Here is a 12,496-nt window from a genome sequence, read left to right on the forward strand (position 1 = left end):
TGCAGGCCAGCTGTACGATAGATAGACAACCCCATGAAATATGTAGGACAGACATAGCTACTGTATGAGACAGCATAATGAATATAGTTGTATTCGTTTAGTATAGTCCCTGGGCCACCATATCAACGGCATTATTAGGCACTTGGTCGATAATAAATGTATCAAATGACAAATTACAATTAAATGATTTGTGAACCATTAGTGTAATGCCAGACCATGCAGTTGAACTGGAAGGGGATATAGGGAGCCAAGTCTCTCTCTCTCTCTGATGTACAGATGTAGGACCTTCATTTGAGCACTCTTTTGCAAACTTGTAGTGTATTCAAGGTTTGAAAGGGCTTCTACATTTAGTAATTTCCACTTTAAAATGTCAGACTTGATTTGGCCAAATGAAAAATGTACCAATCCCTACAAAAACTGTCCATTAATTATATTCTAAATAATAATTCACATTTCCTGCTGTAGCAAACTGGCTCAAATTATGATACTACATCTGTACTTGACACTTGGAAGCTCATAGGCTATTCTTTTTTTGAGCTATTAACCAAACACTATGCCCTTTGGGGGCTTGCTGGGTAGTTCATATTGCTCTATTGTGTTATACTCAGATAGAGAAGGTATTGTGTCATTTAGGAAGCAGCTTGTGCTCACAGATGCATCAGATACTTCCTTCCTTTCATTAGCCGTAGCATTAGTGCCAAAAAGGTGTAATTAACATTCCCACATTTCCATATCACATATCAGTCTTTAAACGAGCCAACATGAGAAAAGGAATAGTGGTTTAATTACATGACATATCCTCATGCCAAACAGTTTGACATTTTGAGGAGGGTGAGAGCAGAGTCAGCAATTGAAATGGTCAATGTTGCCTCCACAATGCAAACAGGGGAAGAATTGATTTTCCTTCCCAAGCAAACAGCCAGGGCTCTATGCATGCTGGACATGTAAACCTTTTCTTCTGCACTCTGAATTATTGAACACCTATCCCCTGCACACTATGTACCACTCATTTTGACAGGTTGGTCTGTCTTCTTAGTGCAATATATGGTGTTTCTCAGGGGGTATGGATCCAGAAACACACACAAACACAATGCACACAAACACACACGCACACACACTTCCAAGCCATGAGACTTCCGTGTCATGGCTTTAGACAGTCTCCTCCCATGAGTCACAGAGCTACTGCGGGACCAGCACCCAGCTCTCCAGCTCTCCTCTCTACCCTGTCTCATTGCACATGCGGCGCACGGAGCAGGCATTCCACTTATCTGCTCTGACATGGTTCCTACAGGGGAGGAGAAAAGGATATTGGATGGAAGAAAAGCATGGCCTAAACACAGGATTAAAGAGGAGGAGAGTCATCTGGAAAATTGCTACACTATTTGTTTTGCCATTATGGCGATTGTGGATGGAAACATCACACCTGCTCTAAAGAGACTGCATGCGGAGCAGAGCATGTGATTCTGAAGTCTCATTGAGTACTATGCTGGAGCGGGGTGACATATAGGCCAAATGGATACATGGCTGTAGCAGGCTGAGAGTCACTTGTGAGGATCACAAGCCTGCTGAAAAACATGTCATCATCATGTCATGTGTCACCCGTATTTACTCTTATATTTGCATAGCCACGTCCTTTTGTAAAGCATGCCACGTTTCATCAGTTTGGTGACAGCCAAAAGATAAACAAACAGCCCAGTTGGATGACACCCTCTGGGGATCTGCTACTGGTGGTCTTCTCCTAACCCTTTGAGGAGTAGCTTCTCATGTGCATGTGCTAATAACACGGTTGAGTAAGCAGGTGCAGTTGCCTGTAGAGCAATTATCCGCAATCATTATAACATTATGAGATTCCCAGGCAAAACCTACAAAAGCTAATGTCCTGAAGGTGCAAGTTCTATGTATTCAGAGCTGATAGGTTAATGAGCAGATCACAGATTACAGCTATTTCTCCATGACAGTTGCTACTTTGATATGAATACAATTATCCAGAGAGGCTTTCTATACAACACATTCAGTGGTTATGGACTGTAGGCTAAATACTCCAATGGCCCCACTCAGAAGTATTACAATTTAGTTACCAGGCTAATGTATAGCTGAAGCAATCCTACTTGTCCGGAAAATAGTAGTTTGCTTACATACCAGTAATCAGAAGGCTTTTTATCTTGTTTCTTTCTAATGAAAGACCTGAAGCTTTTCTAAAGACGTCATATCATATCCTGATGTTATTGTGTTTTAAATGGACCGTGTCTGTGTTGTCTTGTTTGTTCTAGGGCATGCAGACTGGCACGGGGGAATTGGAGGAAATGGGGGTGAAGTTCTGTCAGTCGCTGCTCTCCCTGAGGAGGAACACCATGCTGTACAACAGGAGAGTCATCAGCCAGCCAACCCTGCTCAACCTGGATGACAACCTCCTAGACCACAAGTCCCGCAAGTAAGTCCTTTTCTGATGGTCCATAGGTCCCCCTGTCCCCTGTCTCAAGCCAACACACATAATACATACACACACACTACACACACACACACACTGCACACACACACTGCACACACACACTGCACACACACAGCCCAGTTGGCAGGGTGAGCCGCTGAGAGTAGACCCTGAGAAACACAATCAAACAAGCTTAGATTGGATCAATGAAAAAATGTTTTGTGGTGGGATAGGCAGCAGTGATTTTTAGAGTTCATTGATTACATACTACTGTATGATGAAGCACTTAAAAAAGCATTTAATAGTGGATACACTTTTAAAGACGGTCCAAGTACAGTTAAATAATATTAAGCAGTACTAGGGCTATCTTTAAAAGTGTATGGAAGCCAAGCCATTGCCTGGAAAGGGTCCATCTTGGCCACTTACTCAACCACATTTTACCTATACACCAATTAAATATTGGCTTGACTGTCTTGCTATAATCGTTTCCATCTGAGTTGCTGGCTTTCCAGTAATTACAATTTGAGACACTCAGCCATTTCCTGGTTGCAAAGATTCTAATAATTTGCCTAATATCAGTTTGTGACCAAACAAGCAATGTAAATGGATAGTGGAGAGAATCATTGTACCATCTAAATCGCTGTGATATATATTTTCCATAACCCCAAATATTGTACACTGCTCAAAAAAATAAAGGGAACACTTAAACAACACAATGTAACTCCAAGTCAATCACACTTCTGTGAAATCAAACTGTCCACTTAGGAAGCAACACTGATTGACAATAAATTTCACATGCTGTTGTGCAAATGGAATAGACAACAGGTGGAAATTATAGGCAATTAGCAAGACACCCTCAATAAAGGAGTGGTTCTGCAGGTGGTGACCACAGACCACTTCTCAGTTCCTATGCTTCCTGGCTGATGTTTTGGTCACTTTCGAATGCTGGTGGTGCTTTCACTCTAGTGGTAGCATGAGACGGAGTCTACAACCCACACAAGTGGCTCAGGTAGTGCAGCTCATCCAAGATGGCACATCAATGCGAGCTGTGGCAAGAAGGTTTGCCGTGTCTGTCAACGTAGTGTCCAGAGCATGGAGGCGCTACCAGGAGACAGGCCAGTACATCAGGAGACGTGGAGGAGGCCGTAGGAGGGCAACAACCCAGCAGCGGGACCGCTACCTCCTCCTTTGTGCAAGGAGGAGCAGGAGGAGCACTGCCAGAGCCCTGCAAAATGACCTCCAGCAGTCCACAAATGTGCATGTGTCTGCTCAAACGGTCAGAAACAGTCTCCATGAGGGTGGTAGGTATGAGGGCCCGACGTCCACAGGTGGGGGTTGTGCTTACAGCCCAACACCGTGCAGGACGTTTGGCATTTGCCAGAGAACACCAAGATTGGCAAATTCGCCACTGGCGCCCTGTGCTCTTCACAGATGAAAGCAGGTTCACACTGAGCACATGTGACAGACGTGACAGAGTCTGGAGACGCCGTGGAGAACGTTCTGCTGCCTGCAACATCCTCCAGCATGACCGGTTTGGCGGTGGGTCAGTCATGGTGTGGGGTGGCATTTCTTTGGGGGGCCGCACAGCCCTCCATGTGCTCGCCAGAGGTAGCCTGACTGCCATTAGGTACCGAGATGAAATCCTCAGACCCCTTGTGAGACCATATGCTGGTGCAGTTGGCCCTGGGTTCTTCCTAATGCAAGACAATGCTAGACCTCATGTGACTGGAGTGTGTCAGCAGTTCCTGCAAGAGGAAGGCATTGATGCTATGGACTGGCCCGCCTGTTCCCCAGACCTGAATCCAATTGAGCACATCTGGGACATCATGTCTTGCTCCATCCACCAACACCACGTTGCACCACAGACTGTCCAGGAGTTGGCGGATGCTTTAGTCCAGGTCTGGGAGGAGATCCCTCAGGAGACCATCTGCCACCTCATCAGGAGCATGCCCAGGCATTGTAGGAAGGTCATACAGGCATGTGGAGGCCACACACACTACTGAGCCTTATTTTAACTTGTTTTAAGGACATTACATCAAATTTGGATGGTTTTCCACTTTAATTTTGAGTGTGACACCAAATCCAGACCTCCATGGGTTGATAAATTTGATTTCCATTGATAATTTTTGTGTGATTTTGTTGTCAGCACATTCAACTATGTAAAGAAAAAAGTATTTAATAAGAATATTTCATTCATTCAGATCTAGGATGTGTAATTTTAGTGTTCCCTTTATTTTTTTGAGCAGTGTATATTCAGCTGGTTCACAAAACCAAAAGTTAAAGACGCAAAAACTAAACTTAAGAATGCATAGAAATATCGCACATAGAAACAATCTACCACTTCTTAGACTTGCTTTCAACGAGAATGAGAGATCTATAACTCATCATTTCTATGTGAATTTGGTCGGGTCGCCCCAAAAAGTAGCATTGTGCAGCTTTAAGGAACTTTTTATATTTTGGAGGGCTACGCTTCCTTTTTTCACTCTTGTTTTTTTTCCAGACATCCACAAGTCTTAGATTCACTTACTGTCTGGATTTATGGAATGGAATATTATAACCTGCACTATAGATTTATAGATTTTTTACTTCAATTCAATTCTGTTTTGTGAACATTTTGTATTATTACTGTACGTCTTGTCCTCATCGACAACTTGGTCGGGATTATTGCATTTCTTACTCTTTCTTTCTCTTGAGGGGTTATATAAAATGTTTTTACACTCATAAAACCCATCACTACTTAAAAAAGTAGGATCTAGTTCTGATAAGTTCCTTCCCTGGAGCATTATGCAAGTGTGGTAGTAGAGAGAGGACACCATGTCCCACTGTGTTAGCCTTTTACTCAACATATTTTACAATAACATTAGAGCAGTTGAAAGTACAGTATGAAAAGGTGGCCTTAATATTTGCATATTATATATGTGACTCTGGCCGTGACCCCACTCTTCGATGGTGTCTCACGGGGAGTTGGGATATGCAAAAAACATTCACAATTCACACATGCATATAATACACACTTGTTCATGTGTAAAACAGGACAAATATAAGTACCCACCAAATTATTATAATTACGATTATTATGATTATATTTACATCACCTGACACTGTGTAAAATGGCCTGTTTCAGGGTGATTAGATGTGTGTCCAGATGTCTTTAATCTAATCATGACAAGTAGAAGTCACGATAAACACAGATCTCAACAGTCATAAGTTTGGAATTTCTGTGAATTTCACCTGTCTGAGTCATCAGCTCTGGAAGGACATGGATCTTCACACATGCTAATAGCTCTTAACACCTTGGCCATTGTCCTCATTCATCCCGATCAGTTCAGCAGCAATCTTCTCCAAACCTGTGCATGGTAGCCTTTGAAATTGGTTCACATATTTGAAAATCATCTTAACAAGAATTGTATACTATTAAGTTATTGAAATCTATATTCATATGACTATAATTGTCATTTCATCATTTCAAGATTTAACATCTTATTCAACTGTATTTTTCTTTTCACATTTTCTTTTCACACTTTAGAGTAAAATTATAAAATGAAAGATAAACTAACAAAAGGCAGTAAAAGACATGAATCAATGAAGATAAAACAAAGGATGTCAGAAATGTCAACAAAGTTGTCTTAAATTAGGCCAAGCTAAAAAGGCAGACTGTCAAATGATATTTAAACACATCAAGCATTTTCACTGTACATTGCAAAGTTCCATATCAAAAATACTTAATAAAATATACAGTGTACATAGTGTAAATACTGCATGTCGATTTGTGTAAACTCTGCTTCTACATATGTTTGTCTGTCTGTATATCCTGTTTATCGTCTGTTTTTATATCCCATTTATCACCTGTCTGTATATCCTGTTTATCATCTGACTGTATATCCTGTTTATTGTCTGTCTGTATATCCTGTTTACTGTCTGTCTGTATTTCCTGTTTACCGTCTGTCTGTATTTCCTGTTTACCGTCTGTCTGTATTTCCTGTCAATTTTTCTGTCTGTATATCCTGTTTATTGTCTGTTTTTATAATCCTGTTTATCATCTGTCTGCTATTTATTGTGGCAGCATCATTTCACCAATTCAAATTCCTGCGAATGAAGGTGATTTTGAATATATTCTCTTGCTTGTATGCCCATGCTTTCCACTGCTTTTACGAATTCTTCCTAAACCTACACGCACCTGGGAGTGCTTCTTGCACTTGGAAGTGAAATATAATTGAGTTTCAGTCCCTCCTTCCAATGTCTAACATGAAACTTCTTGTGATGGGAATGAAAGGTTTAAAAGTTCAGATCGTGACGTTCATGATTCATCTACAATGCCATACTCCTGTTATTTTCCTTAAATCAATCTAAGCCTTCATGTTTAAAAAGGTTTTCATTACCCGTTGCTGGTGTGTCTGTGTATGTGTGTGTATATACTGGTGTGTATGTGTATAGTTGTCTGTTTTTGTGCTTTATAAAGAAAGACATGTCTTCTCCAGCTATTGTTTTGGAGTTTAGATCTGATTCCTCCTCTGACAGCCAACACAGCTGCTGTCTACAGATGGGTTTCACCTTGCTGTGAAATAAGCCTTTCTCTCTGCCACCCTCCCTCATCAACCAGTCACATTATGCAGGCCCAGAGCAGCCACACCACACTTACAGTATTTACCTTACTTCCTCCTATTGTCCAGAATACTGGGTAAATTGCAGACAACTTTGTGAGCTGCCCATGGATAAGTCTATAGATGAATTAGCAAACTCAAAGTTATGTATTTGGTGGAGTAATGAGGAGGAAAGTGTTCAATGAGAATAGAAAATAAACAGTAGTTTTATTTGGCATTTGTTAAGAAACCTGACTTTTTCGTTTCTGGAATACATATATACATAAAGTAGCAGTGATGGTGATTTCTATGAAATACATGTCCCTTGAGATTATATTGACCTCAAACATAATTCACGCAATAACAGTTTACCATGATTTACTTACTGCGATCCTGAGGTTTAGCTTATATTTCCAGATCCAGCCCTGAAAAATGAATATTTCATCAATTAAGTGAATTGTTCAGTGCAGTTGTTAGTTTCACCCCGCTGGTCAATGATGCAGATGCTTAACTACTGAAACTGATCTCTCATCTTCAGATTAGAAACGGTTTCTGTAATGTTCTGTTTCTCAACCATAATCCTTCTTTGTGCTCCATCACCCATTCCTTGGTCCGAATAAAAAATAAAAAACAGGCGATATCGTATCAGTCTAATATACTAGTTATAAGAAGCACTGTATTACACATCTCACTATCTCTGTTATTGTATCAAATTTAGGCTAACTCTCTTTTCCGTATCAAAGCGAGCTCAAGAAATGTTGATACAGTGCACTTGGCAGATTGATTACATTTCTGTCAGTTGCTTAGTTTCATAGATTCTTACAGCTTGTGTTCACTTCATACAATCCCAAACAAAGCAAGAAGAAGAAAAACATGTATTCTGGCAGTTTGAAACTCATTCCATTAGAGGTTACCATGAACTGCATTAACTGGTTTGTCCAGTCTGAATTGAGCATCGGCCTTCAGGAATCCTCCTAAGCCTCTTCATTTAGGTTCCCTTCTCCTAGATCTACAGGTAACTGCCAAAATAAAGGAAACACTTGAGTAAATGACAGATGCTAAGTTTATTGAATGCAGGTGCTTCCACACAGGTGTGGTTCCTGAGTTAATAAAGCAATTAACATCCCATCATACATAGGGTTTTGATAAAAAATGCCCAGTTGCTCATTATTTTGGCTACCATGGCTAGAAGAAGAGATCTCAGTGACTTTGACTTTGAAAGAGGCGTCTCAAAGCAACATAGGTGGTTTTAAAGGTGTCTGTGTCTCTGTCACTAAATCTCAACCCAAATGAACACTTCTAAGGAGATTCATGGAACGGCACCTGAGACAGCGTTTTCCACCACCATTTGCATTAGGAATTTATTGTGGAAGAATGGTTCTCGTTGGAACCAAAAAGGGTTCTATGCTTGCTTCACATATCTGCCACCCCTGGTTCCATGTAGAACCCTAAATGGAACTCAAGGGTTCTATATGGAACCAATTTTGGTTCAGTGAAGAAGAACGGTTCTACAGTATATAGAACATTTAGGAATGCCATATACAATATGAAGCAAGTGATAGAACCCTTTTTGGGTCCAAAACCCTTTTTTTCCAGACGCTTGTTAGAATCTTGTGGCTGCCAAACACTTTATGTTGCCGTTTCCTTTATTTTGGTAGTTATCTGTAGATTCACATGGGTTCTCCTATAGAAGATGTCATGGAAAAGTAGCCTTGGATGATAAAGAGAAAAATTGTATCAGACAGCCTAGTTGTATTTGCTCTCCATGAAGCTGTATAAACTTCAGTGCGCCTACAGTTTCATGATTTGTTTTATTGATAGCACATTATGTTAGGGAACATAGCACTGCTTTCATCTTTGCTCACACATACGATAGAGTTCATCTCAAATACCACCCGGATGACAGGCTAGCTATTGTATGCTGCATGCACTGGGTAGTCCTACCTGATGGAGGATGTGTTTGGCATGGCAATGATGGTGAGAAGAGTCAACTAAAGCATACTAGATCAGGGCCCAGGTTAGTGGGAACTAGATGTCTTCACAGGTCAAAAAAGTTGGACCAGTTCCGAAATGGATCTGTGGTTTTTAGACCTTACCCGATATGCATAAATTAATAAATTAAAAAAACTGAGACCTGTTCCGAAAAGGACAGTGGGAAAAAGACACAAACAGACCCGTGTTGTTTCGGATCCGAGAGACACATTTTTTGTTGCGCTAAATGCATCAGGCCATTGCATGCATAGACCCTTTCCTATAGGCTTAGTGGTCCACTGTATGATATTAATATAAAATAGATATATATTAACCTGTCTAACATTAATAAAAGATACAAGTGTTATTCATAGATTTAAAGATATACTTATCCTTAATGCAACCGCTGTGTCAGATTTCAAAAAGACTGCGGAAAAAGCAAACCATGCAATAATCTGAGTACGGTGCTCAGACGACATATAGAACCCAAGAATATATCCGCCATGTTGGAGTCAACATAAGTCAGAAATAGCATTATCAATATTCACTTACCTTTGATGATCTTCATCAGAATGCACTCCCAGGAATCACAGTTCCACAATAAATGTTTGATTTGTTCCATAAAGTCCATCATTTATGTCCAAATTCCTCCTTTTGTTAGGGCGTTTAGTAAACAAATCAAAACTCACGAGGCACAGGCAAGTCCAGCGGAAATGTCGGACGAAAATTCCAAAAAGTTATATTACAGGTCGTAGAAACAAATCAAACAATGTATAGAATCAATCTTTAGGATGTTTTTATCATAAATGTTCAATAATGTCCCAAGTGGAGAATTCATTTGTCTGTGGAACAGGCAATGGAACGAGAGGTAACTTTCTCATGACCGCTCGTCACGAGACAGAGGATGCTGGCAGACCTCTGACTCAATCCCCTCTCATTCGGCCCCCCTTCACAGTAGAAGCCTGAAACAATGTTCTAAAAACTGTTGACATCCAGTGGAAGCCTTAGGAAGTGCAAGATGACCCATATCCCACTGTATATTCAATAGGGGCTGAGTTGAAAACATACAAACCTCAGATTTCCCACTTCCTGGTTGGATTTTGTCTCAGGTTTTTGCCTGCCATATGAGTTCTGTTATATTCACAGACATCATTCAAACAGTTTTAGAAATTTCAGAGTGTTTTCTATCCATTACTACTAATAATATGCATATATTAGCATTTGGGACTGAGTAGGAGGCAGTTTACTCTGGACACGCTTTTCATCCAAATGTGAAAATGCTGCCCCCTATCCATAAGAAGTTCATATTAAGAGAAACAAGCTTAGGCATAGCCCTAGAGAGACTGAGAGAAAGATAGAGATATGCTGGCGCCGTGTTACTGACATCGACATGGATTTATTTGTATACTATATAGATAGGCTACTACTGCTGTACAGATACAGGGTACAAAAGGAGGCTAATTCTTACATTTTCGATTATAATATATTTTAGAAAGATAAGCATTGTATTGTTTGACCCAACAAATAACAGCAATAGGCTAATGCAATTTATTTTTTACAACAAGCACATAATAATAAGAATTATTATTAGTAATAATGTTCTTCTCCTCTTTGTCTTCTACAATATTAACACTCTTCCCAGCAGATCTATAGTGGTCATTTCAATTGCATTCCGACTTATGTTCTTCCTATGTTCTTCCCACTGTCTTCTGCAGTCTTGATGTGTGAATAAGCATGCTTTCCTAAAAAAAAAATCCAGCACAGACCCTTAATATTCATGAGCGTTAATTCATTTGAACAAGTTTCATAACTCCTGAGATGTGCTTTACAAACTGCTTGTTTTGAAATCAGGTTCATTAGTAGGGCTTGTTGCAAGACTATCACCTTCTGCTCTGCCTTTGGAAAGAACAAAGACAGAGGCCCAAGGGTCCTGAGCATTGGCAAGCCTAGTTTCAAACAGATGGAACAAGTCAGGTGAATATATTTAGGCAACATTGATTGTGCATTCAGATTGTGCAATGAGATACACAACATGACCAAAAGTATGTGGACACCTGCTCGTTGAATATCTCATTCCAAAATCATGGGTATTTATATGGAGTTAGTCCCCCCTTTGCTGCTATAACTGCCTCCACTCTTCTGGTTAGGCTTTCCACTAGATGTTGGAACATTGCTGTAGGGTCTTGCTTCCATTCAGCCACGAGCCACCAACTGATGTTGGGCAATTAGGCCTGGCTAGCAGTCTGCATTCCAAATCACCCCAAAGGTGTTCGATGGGGTTGAGGTCAGGGCTAAGTGCAGGCCAGTCAAGTTCTTCCACACAAATCTCGACAAACCATTGCTGTATGGACCTTGATTTGAGCATGGGGGAATTGTCAAGCCAAAACAGGAAAGGGCCTTCCACAAACTGTTGCCACAAAGTTGGAAGCACAGAATTGTCTAGAATGTCATTGTACGCTGTAATTTTTGACTCTGCTGGTCATCTATGAAAGTTTGAACATCTTGAAGAACAATCTGGGCTTAAATGGCCATGTAATGTTATAATCTCCACTGAGCACAGCCAAAAGAAGACTGGCCACACCTCAGAGCCTAGATCCTCTCTAGGTTTCTTCCTAGGTTCCTGCTTTTCTAGGGATGTCTTCCTAGCCACGTGCTTCTACATCTGCATTGCTTGCTGTTTGGGATTTTAGGCTGGGTTTCTGTATAAGCACTTTGTGACATCTGCTGATCTAAAAAGGGCTTTATAAATACATTTCATTGATTTGATTGTAGCATTAAGATTTCCCTTCACTGGAACTAAGGGGCCCAAACCATGGAAAAACAGCCCCGGACCATAAAAAAAGAGATTGCATGGCTGGGTGTTCGATTTTATACACCTGTCAGCAACGGGTGTGGCTGAAATAGCAGAATCCCTAATTTGAAGGGGTGTCTACATACTTTTGTCTATGTAGTGTACATGTTTCCTGTCTCGTCATTGAATGAATTCATTGATGCTACTTCAACTATGACGTTGCATTGTAACACTCATCCATTTATATTATTTCGCTCCCTCTGTCTCTCACTCTCGGCCCCTCCCTCTGCCGGCCTCTCTCCCTCTGCCTCTCTTTCTCTCTTTTTCTCTGCCTCTCTCACTCTCCCTCTCCCTCTGGTGACCTCTCACTCTCCCTCTCCCTCTGGTGACCTCTCACTCTCCCTCTCCCTCTGGTGACCTCTCGCTCTCTCAGCAGCAAAACAAAATAAAAACCTTCTCTGCAAAAAAAAAGGGTAAATTTGCATGAATTATGTAACTGTGAAACACGTAATAATGACTGGTCTTAGTGGCTACCTATTTCTCTTGCTCCTTCCTGTTAAACTATTTCTACTGTAGTAGAGTTATTTTATCAATAATCTGAGGTCCTTTGCAGATAACCAATTAACTGGTGCTCTGTAAGGGATCGAACGCAGACTGGGCTAACATGAAGGATTAACTCACCAAGTTTATTCAACTGTAGAATTATTCAAATGCACATTGCAATAT

The 12,496-nt window shown here is 40.7% G+C and overlaps 1 protein-coding gene across 1 annotated transcript in view; it reads left to right on the top strand.

The window, feature by feature from the left end:
• Positions 1 to 12,496, top strand: part of agbl1 (AGBL carboxypeptidase 1) — a 150,901-nt gene that overhangs the window by 111,715 nt on the left and 26,690 nt on the right. The window contains exon 23 of the mRNA XM_020456014.2: positions 2,271 to 2,431. Within this exon, the coding sequence (XP_020311603.1) occupies positions 2,271 to 2,431 (161 nt within the window). The remainder of the gene's footprint in view (positions 1 to 2,270; positions 2,432 to 12,496) is intronic.

Source organism: Oncorhynchus kisutch, linkage group LG22 (assembly GCF_002021735.2).
Source record: "Oncorhynchus kisutch isolate 150728-3 linkage group LG22, Okis_V2, whole genome shotgun sequence".
In the NCBI taxonomy this organism is placed as follows: Eukaryota; Metazoa; Chordata; class Actinopteri; order Salmoniformes; family Salmonidae; genus Oncorhynchus; species Oncorhynchus kisutch.